Genomic DNA, 21,095 nt, shown 5'->3' with positions numbered 1-21,095 from the left:
CTGAGTGCAATAAGGCCTTTTTGCTTCAAAGGCCTTCTCCCCTCAAAGATGCAAGTCTGTCTCTACTCCTAAGCACCCTAACCCTGAGTCTTTATGTCCACACCCTCTTCCCCCACCATCTTTTGGTGTCAAAGCTGAAGTCCTCTCAAGCTTCTCCCTGCTCACCTAGATTCCATCTTCCTCAAGGGGACTCTCTAAAATATTCTAGCAATTTCTGTGTCCCTCTCTGACCTACACCCCCTTCCATCCCCAGACACAAAGCTCTGTCAATTTGGCCTCGTATGCTGTGGGGACCCCATTACTCTGCAAATGTCACAGCTTCAGCTGCTAAGAAGCTTTACCCAATCCTACCTAGCCCTCAGGCTCGGAGAGGTGAGAGCAAAATGGTAGTGAGGGCCCTGACATTGGGTCCTACAGTACATATTCACTGATATCTGAGCTCTTAAGACTTGGAGAAGATGCAGAAAGGGGCCCCAGGGAAGAAGCAGAAGCTAAGAAGGAACTGAAGATAAGAGCAAAGATCTTCCACAGATGAAACCGTATGTCAGACTCCACCTCTGGAACTTTTATTCTCCTGGAAACAATCAATCATCTTTGTTAGTGGTAGCTGAGAGAAAAGGTGTGTGCTCAGTTCTGTCGAAGAAGACGTGAGTGTCTATGCACAGCATCCACAAAGGCCCCCACGTGTTCTGGGTCCATGTCAGGGTAAAGTCCATGTCCCAGGTTGGCAATGTAGCGCTGCGGCCCAAAGTCATCCAGCATCTGCTGCACCAGCCGTCCGATCTCCTCCTGGAGGACCAACAGGGCACTGGCTACAGGGGGGCCAGCACTCCCCTGTACTCCCTATGCATAACCATGACAGCACGTAGGCATGCTTCTACTCCATGTTATTCATTCAGTCATTAATTCAAAACAGTTTACTGGATGCTTAGTATGGGCCAGACAACTATAAAAAGAAATTCCTGCTTTCCTAGAGCTCACACGAAACGAACAGTGGGACAAACATGCAATAAAGACACACACAGTAATACAACCATGTTCACAGCCATGGGAGTATATACACACACATGTAGGGACCCTGGTTACCTTAGATGCATACAGAGCACAGGGGTCCAGGTTGCCCTGCAAGGTCACCGTCTTCCCCACGCGTTCCCTGAAAGCAAAGTCAGTACCATGTCCTGGTGACTGCTCTTGTGGCAGCTGCTCCCTCTCCACCTCATCCTCTGTCACTCACCGGGCTTTCTTTGGGGCCACTGTCCAGTCAAGCCCAACCACCTCGTAGCCAGCATGGGCCAGCTCTTCCAGGGCAAAATGTCCATCTTTAGCAAAGATGATCTGAGGGAAAGGACAGATTTCTGAGGCAACAAAAGGCCTGCCTTTGCCCACTAACTTATCTTGGCTGCGCCTCTGCTGCCCTCCAGTGGTCACTTCAGTCCCTGACCATTCCCCAGGCCCACCTTCACTTACTCCATCCCCATCCTTACCATGGGCACTGGTGCCAGGCCTGCCTCCTGCAGCCTGGCCTTCACCTGCTTGGCCACATCACGGATGTAGGGCAGTGCAAACTTACTGAAGAGCTGTGGGCCAAGATGCCCTGCATGGGACTCAAAGAGCTGCAGTGCCTACAGTTGGAGGGGAGGAGGGGATGGTAAAGACAAATACATAACACACAAAGTATCTCACACCCCACACACACGACGTGTCTCAATTTCTCCCGAGTAACTTCAGACCCTCATACTGCCTAAGCCTATAAATCCAGTTCCATTCAAAAAGTTCTGCTTTCTCCACATACCAGTGCGAGCTTTGGTCTTTGAATGCATATTAGCACTGCCAATGTCAATGACAAGTTTGGACCTAGGTACTCCAGTCAGATCGTCGTAGGCCAAGCTTCTTTCCTGCTGGGCATTATGCTGCCGGTAGGACCCCCGACAACCTCTCAGGTGTAGGGAACCATACTGCTTCTCATTCTTCTAGACCCCAAGTCTATTCCTCTCCCTCAGGACCCACCTGGGCACCAGCAGCCACTTGTCCCACAAGATATGGGACCAGAGCATCAGTGAGGATGCGAAGCAGCTGGTGACTAGCCTGTGGTTTCTGGTAAAGCCAACGCTTGGCCTGAGCCATGGTGCTTGAGCCGCCACCCTCAATCATGTATGTCATCAGAGTCCACTGCAAAAAGGATACAAAGAGAATGTCGTAGGTGTAGAAGCCAGACTGATACCTACTTCCCTTGTCTACACCAGACCCACCAGAATGATCTCCCCATGCCCAAGTCCCTGCCTTGTTCCACATTACCGGGGCACCAGCAAAGCCAATCAGCGGCACACGCCCAGCCAGCTGTTGTCGGGTAAGGGTGATGGCCTGGAACACATAGCTCAGTTCGGAGGTCACTGTTGCTGGATCCCAGAGACGTTCTAGGTCCCGTTCTTCTCTTAATGGCTCTGGGAAGCTGGGCCCTTTGCCAGGTACCATAGTCACCTCCATGCCCAGTGCCTGGCAAGGAAGAAAATACCTGGATTTCCTACCTATAACTCTAGGAGAAAAGGCTCTGTTCAGCCCATGTCAAGAAGGAAGAAAAGGAAAATGAAACTTGGTCAAACTCCATCTCTTTCAGCCCAGTTTTTCCATCTGTCCAGTGTAGATAAGTGCTTATCTTGAGCCTTGGCTACCTTTACTCTTTCTTACCCATCAGGTTTGAATGGGTACCTGGGGTACAACAAGGATGTCAGAGAAGATGATGGCAGCATCCAGAGGGAAGCGACGCAGTGGCTGTAGGGAATAGAAGACAGGTTACTAGAAGGCAAACTGAGGGCATAAATACCTCCCTTTTTCATAGAGGCCTCACCTGCAAAGTCAGTTCACAGCAGGCCTCTGGGGAGCGACAGGTGCTGAAAAAGTCCTGGGCAGCCCGAGTTTCCCTAAACTCTGCAGACAGAATAGGGAAAGCTGGGCCCAACTCTGAGGAACCTCTGGATCCCTCCCCTGCCCCTCAAAAATCTTTTCACTCTCCAGAGTTTCACTTGGATTCCTGGGCCCGACCCTCACCTGGTAAATAGCGGCCTGCCTGCCGCATGCACCAAACGGGAGTATAGTCTGTGTCTTCTCCCCAGGCTGCTCGCAGGAACGTGTCATTCTTCAGCTCTGGAAAACCCTGGGATCTGGAGATCAGGAGGGGGAAGGGGTAGGTGTCAGTAAGCTTGGACAAGAGTTGGGAAAGGCCCGGGTTCTTAAGGCGGATTCATTCTGACACCACTATCTGCCTTCTCCAGCCAGTTCCTAAGCTGTGGCTCCCCGCCCATTCCATTTCTTCTTTGCCTATCAGATGGTGCACAAGACTAGAAGGGCCCGCGCTGGGGCCTCTATCTTCCACACAGCCCCAACTCCCCCAAGTTCAAAGCCACTGGAGAAACTGGGGGAAGGGCGTAATGAAAGCCCAGTAGGAACTGATCAGGGTCTTTGGACCAGAAAATCTCAGGAACAGGGCTACCAGTTGGCTGGTTCGGAAGCTGGTGGATCCCAGGCTAGGGTACACTGAGAAATCAGAGAAGACGGTCCCAAAATACGGATCCTAACTGAGGATTAGAAAATCCTGGAGGCATCCCCTAAACGAGTCTCAGGAATCCATGTGTAGAGGATTAGGGATTCCAGAGACAGGAATCGGGTTGGGAACTCTCCAAGGTCGGGAAAGAGGGGTATAGGGACAGATTCCTGAGTTGGAAGAGTCAGGTCAGAAACCACGCCGGCCATACCAAGTGGTGCAGAGAACTCACCCCGACCCGTTCGCCTCCATGATAAGCCTTGGGTAACTGCGAGCAGAGTCTCCACCGTAACGTCAACCAGAGTCTGTGAGATCAGGCTCCACCCCTTCCTGGAGGGAGCCAGGGTCGGCGCCATGTTGAAAGTCACATGATCAGACACTGGCATTAGCTCCGGGGCTGCCCTGGGTGCTGCCGGTAGGACCCCCCGACAACCTTTCTCCACCGTAAAATCCGCTGTAGCGTCGCAGCAACAAACGCCCCCACGCTTCTCCTACCCTCCCCACCGCCAAGAACTCCGCAAATAACTACACCTTACCGTGGCATCAGGAATCTCCTCTCCTCTGATGGCCTGGAAATCCGAGAGTTTCAGCCGAGACTCACTTTTACTCCCATGCTCCATGATTCTAACAATCTTAGGCCTGGCGACCAGGCAGGCACACAGTGGATTAAAGAACCAAGCTCTACAGGGAAATGAAATAATTAAATATTTACGTTACCGGGGCACCTGGGTGGCTCAGTTGGTTAAGTGTGCGGCTTGGGATTTCGGCTCAGGTCATGATATCATGGGTCCTGAGACTGAGTCCTCAGTGGGACCCCACACTCCTCTGGGAGTCGGCTTGGGATTCTCTACCTCTGCCGCTACCCGGAACTCAAGTGTGCGCAGGCACAGTCCGGTATCTCTCTCTCACTCTCCTTAGAATAAGTCTTTTTAAAATATATATTTATATTACCTACTAAGAGGCGGGCACTATATATAGTAGATGCAGAAGTTAACAGTGGTCACCAAGACAGCCCTTTCCTTTAAGGAGCTACAGACTGGTGGATCAGCGATCATAATAGTAAATGTTTCAAGAGGAAAAAACTAGAAGTAGCTAGCAAGGGCTCTTCCTGGAACCAGGGAAAGCAGTAGGGGTGTTCCAAATAGAGGGAACAGCAGGTGCAAAAAGAAGAGGCAAAAGAACAAATGGCTATTGTGGGAACCAGAAGACCCATCTGCTGGAATTAAAGAGGCTAGAGGTGTCTTCAGAGTCCAGGTCATGCATGCCCTTATGAGATTCACTTATCCACTTTATTCTGTAGTAGCACCGTAGCATACAAACAGCTTGGAGAAAAGGGAAGAGGGGCACTATGTTCCCAGCTTTCTAAGGAGAAAATAAAAGGAAAATCGTCAGAATTACACGGGATCAAAAATGATTTCTTTCTTGATAACTTTGACTATTTGAAAACTAAATCAAAACAAAGTTTCCATCCAAATGTCCATCAACGGATGAATGGATAAACGATATGTAGTGTATACATAAAACACAGTATTAGTCGACCCATAAAAAGAAATTAAGTTCTATTCATGCTATGATATTGTTGCAATATTATTCTAAGTGAAATAAGACAGACCCAAAAGGAAAATATTATATGGTTCCATTTATGAAATATCTAGAATAGGCTAATTCATAGAGACAGAAAGTAGATTAGAGTTTATCGAGTAGGCCATGAGGAGTTATTGCTTAAAGAGAAAGCCCTGCTGTTTGGAATGATGAAAAAGTTTTGGAAATAGGTAATTGTACTCGTAAAGTGGTTAACTCAGCAAATTTACACTTATTTTACTATTTTAAAAAAATATAAAAAACCATCATACATTTTAAATGGGTGACTTATATGGAATATGAATTATATCTCAAAAAAACTTTTTAAAAAACTGTTTGCCAGGGAGGGTGGGAGACAAAGTTTCCTTATACTTCACCAACAGCTCCTTTTTTTTTTTTTTTTTTTTTTTTTTGCCTCCATCCTATCTACCCACCTTGGACCTATCTTCCCGCATTGGACCTTTCCTCTCATCTGGTTCAGAATTACTGGGAGAAACTGGATAATGATCACCAGTGTCCTAGGATTAGGAGTAACAACCAGGATGAGCGCTGAACAACTCAAGGCTCCTATCAGTGGCAGGGCTAAGGAGGGGATTATTCTCCCAAATATTTTAGCAATACTGCCCCTAGGATGAGGAGCTAAGAGGATGTCTGTTAGATTTTTAGAGTCTTCTGGTTGTGTGTGACTCGTCAGGGTGGGAATGCAAAAACGGGCCAGAGAACCAGAAAAATGTCTGTTCCCATGATCCAGCCTAGATAGGATAGCGGTTCAATGAGGGTATAAAATGGTGGAAGCAAAGAGGACAGACAGGGAGAGATGGATCAGGTAAAGACAACTGAACTTGGGTCTGGTTGGCTCAGCACGAGGTACATTGGTTTGTAGTAAGTATAAGTATCTGAGTACACAGGGAAATACGGCAGGCGCTCTGGGTGCCCTTAGTCCAGAACTTACGGCGAAGGCTGGCCGAAGGCGGGGCCGAGCGTGGTGGGAAGCTTGGTCAGCTTTCGCGGCTGCGGCTCCGGGAGCCGAACCGCCGCTCCTGGGCTCTCCTTTGCCACTTAACCATGGCAGGCCCAGGACCGGGCGCGGCTCTAGAGTCCCCGCGGCAGTTGCTGGGCCGCGTGCGCTTCCTGGCAGAGGCAGCGCAGAGCCTCCGCGCTGGACGGCCGCTGCCGGCGGCGCTGGCCTTCGTGCCACGCGAGGTGCTCTACAAGCTTTACAAGGACCCAGCGGGTCCGTCGCGCGTGTTGCTGCCCGTGTGGGAGGCGGAGGGCCTGGGGCTGCGTGTGGGAGCGGCGGGCTCCGCCCCTGGTACCGGCTCCGGGCCCCTCCGTGCGGCCCGAGACAGCATTGAGCTCCGGCGCGGCGCCTGCGTGCGAACTACCGGCGAGGAACTGTGCAACGGCCAGGGGCTCTGGGTGAAGCTGACCAAGGTACTCCCTGGCCTGCCCTGGGCCCCGCAGAAGACCCCTGGCGCCAGGGCAGCTCCAGGCCGTTCCCTTCCCATCCCCCACCTTGAGGGAGCACTGCGTTCCGTGTCCTTTGCCTTGGGCTGGGCTGGGCAGGGCGCTGGGCAGTTCCCAGACGGCTGTCCCCGTCTTGCGCGTCCCGGCAGGAGCAGCTGGCAGAACACCTGGGTGACTGCGGGCTGAACGAAGGCTGGCTGCTGGTGTGCCGACCGGCGGAGGGCGGGGCCCGCCTCGTACCTATCGACACTCCAGACCACCTCCAACGGCAGCAGCAGCTTTTCGGCGTGGACTACCGACCCGTGCTCAGGTCCTGCACTTGAAAGGGCGGGGCTTGCTGCGGGATTGCTCGGCCCGGAAGGGTTGGGAACTAAGCTGACACAGGCGGGGAGGTGGGATAGGGAGTGAAGGCAGGGTTAAAGGCAGGAAGGGGCGGGACCTGAGTGGAAATGGGGTGGAGCTTCTGGAAGCCCAGTATGGTGAGATGGAGCTCCGGAGAAAGCTCCCTGGGGTTACCCCGCTGCCCACTGATGTCTCCCCGTCCCCCACTCCGTGCCCACAGATGGGAACAGGTGGTGGACCTGGCATACTCTCATCGCCTTGGATCAAAGCCCCAGCCAGCGGAGGCATATACGGAAGCTGTACAGAGATTACTGTGAGTGAGCTGGGGTGGGATAGGGAGGAAGAATCTCCAGGTCTGGGCCTGGCCTAATTAGGGACTTGGGGTTGCTTAGCTATGTGCCCCCGACGTGGACCTACGAGTGCGACGAGGACCTGATCCACTTCTTGTACGACCACCTGGGCAAGGAGGATGAGAACCTGGGTAGCGTGAAGCAGTATGTGGAGAGCATAGACGTTTCCTCCTACACGGTGGGTTCTGGGACTCCTCCCACCCCAAGCAAGAGGTCATTTCTTGCTAGATCCAGAACCCTCACCTTTAGGCCAGGGCCAAACCTGAATTCCCACAGGCCAGACTCATTCCAGCACCCCATTTTGGAAGTCTTGTGGGAATGCCTAGACACTTCTACCCATACCAGCTGTGCTTTTAAGCCTCCATGTTCAGGGAGTGGGGTAAACACTGTCTCCACTTCTCTGCCCCTCCCCAGGAAGAGTTCAATGTGTCCTGCCTGACAGACAGCAATGCAGACACCTACTGGGAGAGCGATGGGTCCCAGTGCCAGCACTGGGTACGGCTTACCATGAAAAAGGGCACCATTGTCAAGTGAGTGGGCTCTGAGGTAGGACAGAGTGGGCGGGCCCCATGCCTGTAAGTGTACAGACACCCATGTGCATCCTCTGACCACTCAGGAAGCTACTGCTCACAGTGGATACCACAGATGACAACTTTATGCCTAAGCGAGTAGTGATCTATGGGGGCGAAGGGGACAACCTGAAGAAGCTGAGTGACGTGAGCATTGACGAGTGAGTGAACAGGCTGGTCTGGGAGGGAGAATGGGGCATGATCCTAGCAATGGGGCCTGGCCCCATTTGGAAGCAGAAAGTCAAGTGAGAGCCCAGCAATCCCTGAAGGCAAGGGGTACTCAGAGTGCCTCTCATCCATCTCGTCAGGACCCTGATCGGGGATGTGTGTGTCCTGGAGGACATGACCGTTCACCTCCCAGTCATCGAGATCCGCATCGTCGAGTGCCGAGGTGGGGCTTCAGGCTCTAAGGAGGGAAAGGGAGCCCCAGTGTATAGACAGTGGCTAGTTGGCAGCAAGTGTGGAGAAGCAATGGGCTTGGAGTTGGGATGGGGGGAATAGCTGAACTCTCTCTGGGAGGTGAAGCTTTGGGTCTGAGCCATGTGGGAGGCGCCAGGTGTAGGCCTGCCTTAAAGCTGCCAGGTGGTTGGGCTTACCTGGAAGAGGAACTGAGTTGGGATCCTCAGGCCTTGCAATATAGTGAGGGATGGAGAAACCCACAAAGAATATAATAATCAAAGTCAGATAAGTAGAAAGGCGTCTCAAAGGCTCCAAGTTTCTGAAAGCCTGAGCATTCAGGGGCCACTCTCAGGTCTAAGGGCCGAGGAGGCAGCAGGTGCCCTAAATAACTTCTTCCCCCAGATGATGGGATTGATGTGCGTCTTCGAGGGATCAAGATCAAGTCGTCTAGACAGCGGGAACTAGGGCTGAATGCAGACCTGTTCCAGCCAACCAGTCTGGTGCGATACCCACGTCTGGAAGGCACGGACCCTGAAATTCTGTACCGCAGAGCTGTTCTCCTGCAGAGGTGGCTGTGGTCCTGTGCCTGCCCAGCCCTTCCTTTCCCCTAGTCCTGAGCCTCATTCGTCAGTAGGAAGGAGGTTCCCCAGGCCCTATACTGTAAGCTCTTCCACTTTGAGCAGCCCCTGGGCCCCACCTTCTCCTGTCCTTGTGTGTTGGGGAGTGAGGGAGTCTTAAATCCATGCCATCCTCTTTAGTTGCACCATCTTTATTTACCCACTCACCCCAGATTCATAAAGATCCTGGACAGTGTCCTGCACCACCTGGTACCTGCCTGGGACCACACGCTGGGCACCTTCAGTGAGATTAAGGTAAGCCTGGCCCGCCTAGTAGTGGTGTCAGCAGTGGGCTCCTCCCTTCTGCTCATGCAAGTGCTCTCTCTTCTACAGGGTTCTTAAAAGCTACTCTAGGCCTGGACCTTTGTTGGGCTCTAGGATTGTAGGAAGAAAGCCAGACACAGATCATTAAAATGTAGTGTTTGGGATGCCGTTCTCCCAGACAGTGTGTGAAATGTACAAGAACTGGGGGAGGAGAAGTAACAGCATAGACAGGGAAGCTGCATGGAAGGTGAACACTGGGAGTTATTAGCTGCCAAAGATGACGAGAGAAGCGCCCCAGGTAGATATGTGAATAACTTGGGGATGAGGCTGTGTAGGCAAATAGGAGGCCCTGATCGCAGAGGGCAGTTTGGGCCAGGCTGTGAAGGAGGGACTATGTCCTAGGTCCCTGGAGCCATTGGAAGGGTTTTAAGTAGGTGATGACCAGGTTTGATTGGGGGGGCATTTAAAAAGCTCCCCCGGGTGGCTGGACTAAGGAGGGACTGAAAACAAGGAAGGAGAGGGTGTTGGGGATGGACTAGGCATGGACTAGAGTTAGGAATCAGGTCCAGGCATGGAGGAAGGTTCCAGAGCCTGGACAGACACTGACTGCCTGCCAGTCTTGCTCTGGCCACATCTCCTCATCAGCAAGTGAAGCAATTCCTGCTGCTGTCACGCCAGAGGCCAGGCCTGGTGGCCCAGTGCCTGCGGGACTCAGAAAGCAGCAAGCCCAGCTTTATGCCACGCCTATACATCAACCGGCGCCTCGCCATGGAGCACCGTGCCTGCCCCTTAAGGGACCCTGCCTGCAAGAATGCGGTCTTCACCCAGGTCTGGACCACATGGGGTCGATCTAAGGGAGGGTCAGTAAAGGGTCTGGGGTGGGGGCTGGGCCTAAGTAAGGCCTTTGGGCCAGAGTAGGACAAGATCTTGACAGAGACTTTCCTACAGCTCCCTTCCCTTTCCCTGCCCCCAGGTTTATGAAGGCCTTAAGCCCTCTGACAAGTACGAAAAGCCCTTGGACTACAGGTATGGCATGAGGGTTGAGGGACTTGGACTGGGCACACATAAACTATACATCTCCGCACACTGCCTCTAAAACCCCTTCTCATTACTTCTGTGGCCCCTGTCCCTCACTGGTGAAATATCCTGAGCCCCGACCCAGTATGGAAACAAAGATCCACCCCTTCTTACAGGTGGCCCATGCGCTATGACCAGTGGTGGGAGTGTAAATTCATTGCAGAAGGTATCATTGACCAAGGTGAGGCCCTGGGGAAGGATAATGATGATCCTGCCCTATGTAGAGTGGTAGAGGCTTCTGGGGTCACAGCTAATCAGGATAGAGGACCAGTTTATTACCTCTTTATGGGGGCTGGAGCTCTTGAATGCTCCAGCTGAGAGCATCTGTGTGTCATTTCAGGGGGTGGTTTTCGGGATAGCCTGGCAGACATGTCAGAAGAGTTGTGCCCTAGCTCAGCAGACACCCCTGTGCCTCTGCCCTTCTTTGTGCGCACAGCCAACCAGGTAATCTCCTATCCCTACTTCTCCAGTTGTTTTTGCTGTTCATCTCTTCAAACCTCCCAGGTTCTGAACTAGAGAGGGGGCAGAGGAGGGACCAGGTTGCCTAGGGCGGCCTCTGGACATACAGGGAAGGAGTAGCCATTGTACAATCAGAGGGACCACTCAGGGCTTCCGGTGGAAGGTGTGCAGGCAAGTCTTTGGAGCATCTGGGGCAATAAAGTAGGGTCCATTCCATGCCATGCTAATAGCTCTTGTCTTGGGAGCAGGGCAATGGCACTGGGGAGGCCCGGGACATGTACGTGCCCAACCCCTCCTGCCGAGACTTTGCCAAATACGAGTGGATCGGACAGCTGATGGGGGCTGCCCTGCGGGGTAAGGAGTTCCTGGTGAGTAGCCAAATCTGTGCCTCCATTGGATCAGCCCGGCCCCTAGAAGGAAGAAGGGCTAGCTAAACCTGGGCAGCCCAAGATGAGGATACGATGGTATTTGTCCCATAGGTCCTGGCTCTGCCCGGTTTTGTGTGGAAGCAGCTGTCTGGGGAGGAGGTGAGCTGGAGCAAGGATTTCCCAGCTGTGGACTCCGTGCTGGTAAGTAGGGCCTGGACTCAGTGTTTCCTCTGCACAGCCCCTAAATGTCGCTGTTCCCCAAGGGTGTCCTGAACCTTCTCTACTCTCACACATGCTCCTTTACTGATTCCTTCTATTCCCATGGCTTCAACCACTGTCTTTATTCTGGCGGCCCCCAAATCCTTATCTCCAACTCCAGCTTCTTTCCTAAGCTTGGACCCTTATGTGCACCTGCCTGCTGGACATCTGCCCCAAGATGGCACTTCCGCCTCAGCCCAGTCCTCCTCACCTCCCCGCTCTTCTGCCCTCCAGGGCTCCTGTCTCCAAATAGCACCACTATCCACCCCTTTTCCATGCCAGGGCCCTCAGTGCCACCCGCTACTTCTCCTCCCTTACCTCCTACTTTCTATCACATCTCCCTCTGGCATCTGTCCACTTCTTCCATCTCACTACTATCCTCCTGCTTCAGGCCACCTTCCCTTGTGACACAACCACTGACTGCAAACCTAGCGTTCCTGTCTCCATTCTTAACCCATCTGATTCTTGCAGCCAGAGTAATTCATTTCCTTCCCCTTGTTTAAACCCTTCAGTGGCTCTGCCCCAGGCTTAGGGTAAAATGCAGAACCTGACAAGCCTTATGTGACCTCTGTGTCTCTGGCCACTTGGCTCCAGCCAAACAGTTTCCACAGGCCTTTTGCTCTTTCTACCTTTTTTCATGTTGTTCTCTTTCCTGACTTCCTTGTGGCCAGGCAAATTCCCAACCATCATTTAGGTCTCAGCTTAGATGCCATTTCTTCCAGGACACCTTCTCTGGCAGCCAAGACTGGCAAGGTGTTGTCTTGATGCTTTCATAGTCCTTGTTCCAACCCCCCTCACTGCCCTCATTGGCTGCATGGGGACTTCCTTGTCTAGCTGCCTCTCCTGTTTCCCTGTGAGCATCTTGAGAGAAAACAAGGACTGTCTCCACAATGAAAGGCCGACCTCGTTCCCTCTCTCCAACTGCCAGGTGAAGCTCTTAGAAGTGATGGAAGGAATGGACAAAGAGACATTTGAGTTCAAATTTGGAAAGGAGCTAACATTCACCACCGTTTTGAGTGACCAGCAAGTAGTAGAGTTGATCCCCGGGGGTGCAGGCATCGTGGTGGGATATGAGGACCGTTCCCGCTTCATCCAGCTGGTGCAGAAGACCCGGCTAGAAGAGAGCAAGGAGCAGGTACCACCCAGAGGCCAGCAGAACAAGAGCTTTGTGCAGCTCCTAACAGGCAGAGCCTAGCCTGATAGGCCCCCAGTACCCAGTCGCAAGAACTCTGGGCCCCACCATTCCCCTGCCCCATGTTCCTGCTTATCAGTGGGGTTCAGAGATGGCCCCCAATGCTGAACAGAGATCATGCCCCCACGATCTCTGTGAGTGGAGGCCAAGTACCCCACCACACACTGACTTGGGAGTTGGACCCTCTTCCCTAGCCAGGCCTCTCCCTCCTTCCCCAGGTGGCAGCCATGCAGGCAGGGCTGCTGAAGGTGGTGCCGCAGGCCGTGCTGGACTTGCTGACCTGGCAGGAACTGGAGAAGAAAGTGTGCGGGGACCCAGAGGTCACCGTGGATGCTCTGCGCAAGCTCAGTGAGTATGGGGGTCCAGCAGTGTGGGGGCGGGGGCCTTACGGACGAGGCAGGTTGGGACCTAAGCTCGATTTCCGACCTGGTCCCCAGCCCGGTTTGAGGACTTCGAGCCATCTGACACTCGGGTGCAGTACTTCTGGGAAGCGCTGAACAATTTCACCAACGGTGAGTGGCAAAGGAGAGCGTGGTGCCTGGGTTCGGATTCCACCTGTGGGATACCGAGGCAGGGGAGGAGTTGTAGAGCCTTCCCCGCCATCAGTGCGGATGCTGACCTTCTCCATGCAGAGGATCGGAGCCGCTTCCTGCGCTTTGTCACTGGCCGCAGCCGGCTGCCTGCGCGGATCTACATCTACCCGGACAAACTGGGGTGAGTGTGGCTGGAGCGGGTCGGGGCTTGCTTTCCGAAGGTACTGGGGCTGTGTCCCTACCCTGTGTCCCTACAGTTCTTCCTAATCTGTGGCCCGTCCGCACCCACAGCTACGAAACCACAGACGCGCTGCCGGAATCTTCCACGTGTTCCAGCACCCTCTTCCTACCACACTATGCCAGGTGGGTCTGCTGGCCGCGGGGGAGCCTACAGAGTGGGGAGCAGGGTAGGGGCGTCACCCTAGGATGGAGGAGGATGGCCAATCATGAAGAGCACTAACTGGGGCCCCGGCGCCCATAGGCCCCCCTGCACTGGCCCTTGCGGTGCCCCTGGCGCCAACCGCGTTCCTCTCTCCCTCAGTGCCAAGGTGTGCGAGGAGAAGCTCCGCTATGCCGCGTACAACTGCGTGGCTATTGACACCGACATGAGCCCTTGGGAAGAGTGAGGCGGCGCCAGGGGGCAGCCTCGGGCCAGCAGGACTGCGCCTGCGCGGGTCCCACCAGGCGGCGCGTGGGGTGAAGACGCAGCCCCTGGCCAGGTTGGCGTCTATGCTCCTGACCTGAGCCCACAAGCTCGGAAAGACAGCACGCCCCTGTGTCTGGTTGCAGTGGGGGCGGTTGATTGACCCTGGTGGCCCAGCCCCTCACACCCACAAGCCCTCCGCGAGCTCGGGCTTGCTTCCCGAGTTAGTTCGCCTCTGTGGGAGGGAGTCTTCCCGCAAGCCCAGCACAAGCTGCCAGGCCTGAGCTACTTGAAGGGGGCCTTCAAGCTCCCCACACCATGGACTTTACTTCAGGGTTTTTATGGTTGTTGGGGTTTTTTTGGGTTTTGTTTTGGCCTTTTTCTCCTTTTTTCTCCTTATTTTTCTCTGGCTTCAGCCGGGACCCAAAGCTAAAACCTCTGGGGAGAGTGGAGGCTCCTCCCCAGACAAGGCATCAGGTAGATAGAGAGTAATGGCCCTCCTTTTTGGACACCTGACCCAAGAAAGAAGCAGCAGCTGTGTTTTCCTCCTCTCCCTCTGTACCCAAAGTGTGAGCTCTGCCCTTCAACGCAATCTTAACTGAAGGTTCTACCACCTTCCCTGGCTCAGAGCCTCTATCTACTCCACATTACATCTTTACTACCCCCACCATCACACCATTTCCAATACTTATGCATCACTTGATTTCCCATCTGCTGTGTTAGCCCCAAGATGGTGCAAGATTAAGGCCAGTTATGTCCTCTCTGAAATCTGCAATAGCTCCCTTTCACCCAACTCAAAGCCTAGACTTTAAACCTGCCCTTAAGTCTTAACCGCAAGTCCCTGCCCCAGTCCTCCCTCAAGGGCCTCCATGACACTCCATCAAAGAAGGTCTTGCACACGGGAAAGTTAAATAAATGGATGTATTCATTCCTTCAGAATGTGTTTATTGGGCTACTGAGGGTTGGAGGGAAGGTTCTTCTAAGACTTCAGGGACCTGGGCTGGAAGGCAGGGAGATTGTGTGTCACATGGGAGTGGTGGGTCTACAAATTGACAAGCATTATATCTGAAGCTGAGCAGGGAACTACAATGGTGCTACTATGGGCAGGAGCGGGGGTGGGCTGCATAGATCCTGGCCCGGCATCTTCTGGGATGGGTGTGGTGATTTGGAGGATGGGAGCCCACCTTCAGGAACCAGGTGGGCAGAAGAACTTGACATCGTAAAAGGCAAAGCCTGAGATGGCTGATAAACCAGACAAGTCAAATTTTTGACAAAAGAGGCAGCAGCATAGCTACCCATCCACATCTGACACTGCCTCCAGTTACCACACAGCTAAAAGGCATCTTTAAGAACAAAGAACAAGTACCCAATGAGAAATTTCCTGACCATAGAGACCAGCCCCATCCCCCAGCCAAAGGAGTCAACATCAGTTTCAAGTGAAGTGGCACTCCTCTCCCAAGGCTTCTCCACGCTGCCCTCTAGGGCGAGTCCTGACGCTACCCTGCCTTGGCCTTGAGCCCTGCCACCTGGGGCTGTGTGCAACCCAAGGCCTATCACCCCATAACTCTGAGTCTGACACCCGAGCTGAGCCTTCCAGGCAGCCCTCATCTTATGGCTCCCCAGTGCCTGTGCGTTGGGTGGTCCACGGAAGACATAGTTTCCTCTTCCAGCAGCCTCTTCTTGCCTGGGGAGCTGGAAGAATAGGAGCCCCAGAGGCCACCACTCCCATCAGCTCTGCTCTTCCCAGCAAGCTCCCGCCCTCTTGTGCAGCCTGCCCTGCAGAGAGGACATTCCCCTTCTGTTCTCAGGGAAGAGCCTGGCCAGCATGCATCTGCTGGAGGTAGTCTGTTTCTGTGTCTAGTACTGGCCACTTAAGTCTTTGGTCCCTCTTATACCAAACTGGGCTCATACTGTATTTTGTAGCTTGTTCTTCATCCATTCATTCAGTAAACACATCAAACACCTATGTCAGGCACTGTACTAAGTACAATGGGGAAAATATTGGTTAAACAGATAATTTTTGCTTTCTTGGAATTTAAACTCTAATGCAAGAGGAAACAGTATATTAAACAAATAATTGCATAAACATTTAATAGCCTTTATGTAAGAGCTCCAAAGAAGTAGTGCAAGGTATTGTTAGAAGACAGAGCAGGGTGATACTAACCCAATGGGGCTCAATGGAATGCTGAATCAGGGAGAATGACTGGGCACAGAGTCCAGCAAAGAAGCACGTTGAGTCCTGTGTTACCGGACTATAACGGGAAGAGAGAGAAGAGATTAGAGCTTTTGAGGCTTGTTTTAGGATTTTGTATTGACCAGCCATGAGGGGGTCAAGCAAGGGATTGACATGATTAGATTTGCCTTTGGCATCTGTGTAGAGAATGAGTTGAGGAGAGCTTGGAAGCAGGAAATAATCCAAGTAGGAAATGATGGTCACTGGAACAAGGGGAATACTCACTGTAACTATTATTTATATTGGCTGCATTTTGTTACATTTTGAGTTTTCATAACTTGTATTCCTCTAAAACCCTCCACTGGGGCGCCTGGCTGGCTCAGCCTGCAGAGTCATGAGTTCAAGCCCCACGTTGGACACAGAGCTTAGTTTAAAAAAAAAAAAAAAAAAAAAGCCACCTCTATAGATGAACATTAAGGTTGTTAAATTTTTTTATATTGAAAACTATATTATAATAAACATCCTCATGTTTTATAGCCTTTTATACCTATTTCATTATTTCCTTAGAATAACATCCTAAACTCACCATCAAACTGTCAAATTGCCAGGATGTATCAGTTTTGTTCCCATTAGTGTCTATTTCCTAAATTCTGACCACCCTTTGGCATTAACACTTAAAAATATTTTTGATAATTTAATATGCTGAAGAATGGTGATTGTTACATTAATTTGTACTGCTTTTATTATGTACTGAGCAATTGTTTTTCTTCTTTACGAACTGCTCTTTTTGTGTTTTTGTCTATTGGTGTTATACTTTTCATACTGATTTATAACAATCTCTACACAGTACTAAAGTAATAAGCACAGCAAGGCACTGTGCTAACAGCTGTACATCTATTATCTTTGTTTTATCTTCTTAGCTCTATGAAGTAAATACTCTTATTGTCCCCATTTCCAGATGAGAAATTTAGAACAAAAATGAATTAAATAACTTGCCCGGTGTCATGCAGGTAGTCAATAAATAATGAAGCTAGGATTTGGATGGTGGTCTGCCAGCGCCAAAGCCTGCTGTCTTGGTAGCTAAAGTATTAAGTCCTGTAAATTAATGACTTTGTCATGTCAGATGTTATAATACCTTGGTTTTCCCTGTGTGTCCTTTGCCATTAAATTCATGTATGTTCTTTCCTAATGTACAAAATTTTTAATTCTTTATGAATTCAAAATCCTTATGAAAGAAACCATATATTGGATGTATACCACGAGAAGGCACTATAGTATACTTGTTAAGAGCACATTCTGGGAGTGTCTGGGTGCCTCAGCGGGTTAAGCCTCTGCCTTTGGCTCAGGTCATGATCTCAGGGTCCTGGCATCGAGCCCCGTATTGGGCTCTCTGCTCAGCGGGGAGCCTGCTTCCCCCTCTGTCTGCCTGCCTCTGTCTACTTGTGATCTCTCTCTCCGTCAAATAAGTAAATAAAATCTTAAAAAAATAAAAGAGCCCGGGGCGCCTGGGTGGCTCAATGGGTGGAAGCCTCTGCCTTCAGCTCAGGTCATGACCCCAGGGTCCTGGAATCGAGCCCCGCATCCGGCTCTCTGCTCAGCGGGGAGCCTGCTTCCCTTCCTCTCTCTCTCTGTCTGTCAAATAAATAAATAAAATCTCTTTAAAAATAAAAAAAATAAAAGAGCCCACTCTGTAGAGCTAGCTGCCCATATTCATATCCAGGTTTTTCCACATACTAGCTGTTGGCCATAGCCAACATAGCCAACATGGCTTCCTTTTCAGAAGCATCTACCCTTTTACTGTTGATTTGAAATGTTATCGAGGTGCCTCAGTGGCATAGTCAGTTAAATCTGCCTTTGGCTCAGGTCATGATCCGCAGGTCCTGGGATCATGCCCCATGTTGGTGGGGTGGGGGGTGGAGAATCTCTGCTCAGCGGGGAGTCTGCTTCTCCCTCTCCCTCTGCCCAGCCCTCCACTTGTGCTCTCTCTCAAATAAATAAAATCTTTAAAAAAAAGAATTCTCCCAAAAAATTAAATTAAAAAAAAATCTTCATTTTTCACCATACTACAAGAATGTGACACTGCAAGTTGAAACCAAACAAAAATCTTAATCATTAATGGGAGGAATTACCCTTGTTCTGTGACCTTTAAAAGTTTTTGTCAAAGCATCAAAAAATTTCTTAGCATCAGTTATAAATGTGTAGGGAAATGAAAACATAGTAAAACTAATATTTATTTAGTACTTTGTAATCTCAAGCATTTAGAGAAATTGAGAATTAAATTGTTTTCTTTGCAAAAAAAAAAAAAAAAATCTTACCAAAATAGTTTAAACAATGCTTGCCTCTTTTTTCTCTTTTTCCTTTTTTTAAGATTTTACATATGTATGTATGTACATACGTATGTATGTATATATGTATTCAGAGCTCAAGCAAGGTGAGGAGAGGGGAAAAGGAGCAAGAATCTCAAGCAGACTCCACGCTCAATGCAGAGCCAGACGTGGGGCTTGACCCGGGGCTCGATGGGGGCTTGATCCCTCAATGCTAAGATGATGACCTGAACCAAAATCAAGCATTAGACGCTTAAGCAACTGACCTAGCCAGGCACTGGCCTCTAATTTCTTATAATACAGAACAAGTATCTTCACTATGCCTTGAAGAATTGTCATACTCCTCTTTACTTCCGACATTATATCCTTTTTACGTACAATCTCATGAAGTATCTCTAAGAATGCCGTGAAGGCAAAGTGGTTTTTTGCTGGCATCAGTTTTTGTGAGACATCTTCATCCCTTTTGTCACAGCCACTTTCCTCCTTTTGGAAATGAAGTAGCCTTCACTCGATTCATACGGATCTACACTTTGTCTTGGTGACAGTGTTAACATTCCCATGATCACCTATTTCTTCTCTAACTCCATTTATGTTCAATTTGAATTTCACTTCCAGCCCTATCATTTTTCATTTCTTTGCTGCACTTTCATCTTTTGGCCAATTCTGTAATTTTTTTTTAATTTTTTATTTATTTAAAATAAATATTTTAAATATTTTTTTAAATATTTTAAAATATTTTTATATATTTTTTAAATATTTTATTTAAATATTTTTAAATATTTTTTAATATTTTTTAAATATTTAAAAAATATTTTTTAAAAATATTTTATTTATTTTTTCAACAGAGAGAGATCACAAGTAGAGAGAGAGGCAGGCAGAGAGAGAGAGGAGGAAGCAGGCTCCCCGCCAAGGGGAGAGCTCAATGTGGGGCTCGATCCCAGGACCCTGGGATCATGACCTGAGCCGAAGGCAGAGGCTTTAACCGTCTGAGCCACCCAGGGGCCCCTGTAATCTTTTTTTTTTTTTTTTTTTAATATCACACAGGCTTATCACTGGGGAGACAAGGAATTGACACAACGACATTCTTGCTGTGTGTCTGTGAACCAAATACACAGAATATTAATTACCAACATACTGAAAGAAGCGATGTGATTGTTTCACTGCTCATGGTATACATTCAAAAAAGTTGATTCTGACAGTTTTTTTTTTTTTTTTACAGTATTCTCATTCCTTTTATGGAGGAAAGAATTTTTGGAGGAACTTTCCTCACCATTTTTACTGATTTCACCACTTCATTTTGTATTTGCTTATAAATGTATTATATAGAAAGAGATTTAAATGAGACACAAGTCCCAAATTTCAATTACCTCCATAAAACTGTAAGACTTTGTAGCTGCCAATGTGGTATTCTCCTTCTCTCTGTCCCTCCTCCCTACCTACTTTTTTCTTACTCCCAAAGTACTTAATCACCCTTTAATATTCTGTACAGTTTACTCATTTATTATTTAATAGAGTATATTTATTTATTTGACAGAGAGCACAAGTAGGCAGAGCAGCAGGGAGAGGGAGAGGGAGAAGCAGGCTCCTCAATGAGCAGGGAGCCTGATGCAGGACTCAAACCCAGGACTCCAGGATCTTGACCTGAGCTGAAGGCAGAGGCTCAACCGACTGAGCGACCCAGGTGCCCCTACTCATTTATTATTTAAATTGATTTAAAATGTATGCTGCCTCTGCCTATTAGGATGAGGGTTGGATCCTTTTTTTTTTTTTTTTTTTGGTTCACTAATATACCTTAAGGGTCTAAAACTCCCCTTGGTACATAGTAGTCACTCAGTAAATAGCTGTTCAATAAATAAATAAACTGTGGCTCATCAACCATACTTTCCAATTCAAAAATGAGGAAAATCAGCCATTTGCAAAGTTTTGTTTTCAGTAAAGGAGGAAAAGAATTACCAAAGTGACTAAGTCACGTATTTTTTTTTTAAGATTTTATTTATTTATGGGGCTCCTGGGTGGCTCAGTGGTTTGGGCTGCTGCCTTCGGCTCCGGTCATGATCTCAGGGTCCTGGGATCGAGCCCCGCATCGGGCTCTCTGCTCTGCAGGGAGCCTGCTTCCCTCTCTCTCTCTCTCTCTCTCTCTCTGCCTGCCTCTCTGCCTACTTGTGATGTCTGTCTGTCAAATAAATAAATAAAATCTTTAAAAAAAAAAAGATTTTATTTATTTATTTGACAAAGATCACAAGTCTGCAGAGAGACAGGCAGGGGGCGGGGGAAGGGAAGCAGACTCTCTGCAGAGCAGAGAGCCTGATGTGGGGCTCCATCCCAGAACCCTGAGATCATGACCTGAGCCGAAGGCAGAGGCTTTAACCCCCTGAGCCACCCACGCGCCCCATAAATCACATATTTTTTTAATTGACCCATCCATTTGTATGCTTGTTTGTTTAAAGCAGGCTCCACCATGGAGCCCAACACGGAGCTTGAACTCACGACCCTGAGATCAAAACCTGAGCTGAGATCGGGAGTCAGACACTTAACCGATGGAGTCACCCAGATGCTCCCTGACCCATCAGTTTAAAGCATAAATGTCCAGATTCATACTTTTAAAACCACCAACAATGAAAATTCTGTGTGCTTGAAAGGAAATAGTTGAAGTCCCAATTAATGAAGTTATTTTCCAAGCTCTTTATAGAAACACTATAGCATCATTTGCTCTCTAAGTTATCACGAATCTATTAGGTAACTGGTGGGCTCATGTACAAAAATAAAACACAAATATTTTGGGACCTGCAACTGGTTGCCAAAGTAGAGTTTCTCTTTTCATTTTTATCTTTCACTCAGTACTCTAAAAATAATAATTTCCTGCCCCACTGACAAGTCCACAGCCAAATGGAGTAGATGAATATTATGATGTGGCCAGCAAATTCCCAAAGAGAGAGCTCTT

General features: G+C 49.6%; 2 protein-coding genes across 5 annotated transcripts; one reads left to right on the top strand and one right to left on the bottom strand.

Annotated features, from left to right (window-relative positions):
* Positions 1-544: 544 nt before the first annotated feature.
* On the bottom strand, positions 545-4,191 carry UROD (uroporphyrinogen decarboxylase). 3 transcript variants are annotated; one of them, XM_059135342.1, is made up of 11 exons: positions 4,075-4,191; positions 3,771-3,868; positions 3,046-3,158; positions 2,846-2,925; positions 2,707-2,769; positions 2,296-2,493; positions 2,008-2,169; positions 1,485-1,622; positions 1,235-1,335; positions 1,087-1,153; positions 545-789 (listed from the first exon to the last, which is right to left on the bottom strand). In XM_059135342.1, the coding sequence occupies exons 2-11, from the start codon at positions 3,788-3,790 to the stop codon at positions 628-630; spliced, it is 1,104 nt and encodes a 367-aa protein (XP_058991325.1). In that variant the 5' UTR covers positions 3,791-3,868; positions 4,075-4,191; the 3' UTR covers positions 545-627. The 3 variants fall into 3 exon arrangements, with proteins under 3 accessions (XP_058991325.1, XP_058991326.1, XP_058991327.1); XM_059135343.1 differs by lacking the exon at positions 4,075-4,191 and having other exon boundaries at positions 3,771-3,887; XM_059135344.1 differs by lacking the exons at positions 2,846-2,925; positions 4,075-4,191 and having other exon boundaries at positions 3,771-3,887.
* A 1,885-nt stretch (positions 4,192-6,076) lies between these two features.
* On the top strand, positions 6,077-14,588 carry HECTD3 (HECT domain E3 ubiquitin protein ligase 3). Of its 2 annotated transcripts, none has more exons than XM_059135339.1 (21): positions 6,077-6,553; positions 6,736-6,896; positions 7,149-7,241; positions 7,321-7,456; positions 7,693-7,808; positions 7,895-8,008; positions 8,156-8,238; positions 8,649-8,814; positions 9,037-9,118; positions 9,773-9,955; positions 10,101-10,153; positions 10,321-10,385; positions 10,545-10,648; positions 10,912-11,031; positions 11,143-11,232; positions 12,218-12,424; positions 12,700-12,829; positions 12,919-12,993; positions 13,088-13,195; positions 13,306-13,377; positions 13,556-14,588. In XM_059135339.1, the coding sequence occupies exons 1-21, from the start codon at positions 6,185-6,187 to the stop codon at positions 13,621-13,623; spliced, it is 2,595 nt and encodes an 864-aa protein (XP_058991322.1). In that variant the 5' UTR covers positions 6,077-6,184; the 3' UTR covers positions 13,624-14,588. The 2 variants fall into 2 exon arrangements, with proteins under 2 accessions (XP_058991322.1, XP_058991323.1); XM_059135340.1 differs by having other exon boundaries at positions 6,078-6,553; positions 13,114-13,195.
* Positions 14,589-21,095: the final 6,507 nt, after the last annotated feature.

Source organism: Mustela lutreola, chromosome 10 (assembly GCF_030435805.1).
Source record: "Mustela lutreola isolate mMusLut2 chromosome 10, mMusLut2.pri, whole genome shotgun sequence".
Lineage (NCBI taxonomy): Eukaryota > Metazoa > Chordata > Mammalia > Carnivora > Mustelidae > Mustela > Mustela lutreola.
Note: the sequence above shows the minus strand (reverse complement) of the source record. Positions and strands in the feature narration are given on the sequence as shown.

Bases quoted from the DNA above. Each gene is read 5' to 3' on its own strand.
- UROD (XM_059135342.1), bottom strand. From the start codon at position 3,790: ATGGAGGCGAACGGGTCGGG. The intron at 2,926-3,045 runs GTGAGGGTCGGG...TTCTGTCTGCAG, and splicing joins GGCAGGCCGCTATTTACCAG to AGTTTAGGGAAACTCGGGCT. The intron at 2,770-2,845 runs GTGAGGCCTCTA...TATTCCCTACAG, and splicing joins GCTGTGAACTGACTTTGCAG to CCACTGCGTCGCTTCCCTCT.
- HECTD3 (XM_059135339.1), top strand. From the start codon at position 6,185: ATGGCAGGCCCAGGACCGGGCGCGGCTCTAGAGTCCCCGCGGCAGTTG. The intron at 10,649-10,911 runs GTAATCTCCTAT...TCTTGGGAGCAG, and splicing joins TTGTGCGCACAGCCAACCAG to GGCAATGGCACTGGGGAGGC. The intron at 11,032-11,142 runs GTGAGTAGCCAA...TTTGTCCCATAG, and splicing joins TGCGGGGTAAGGAGTTCCTG to GTCCTGGCTCTGCCCGGTTT.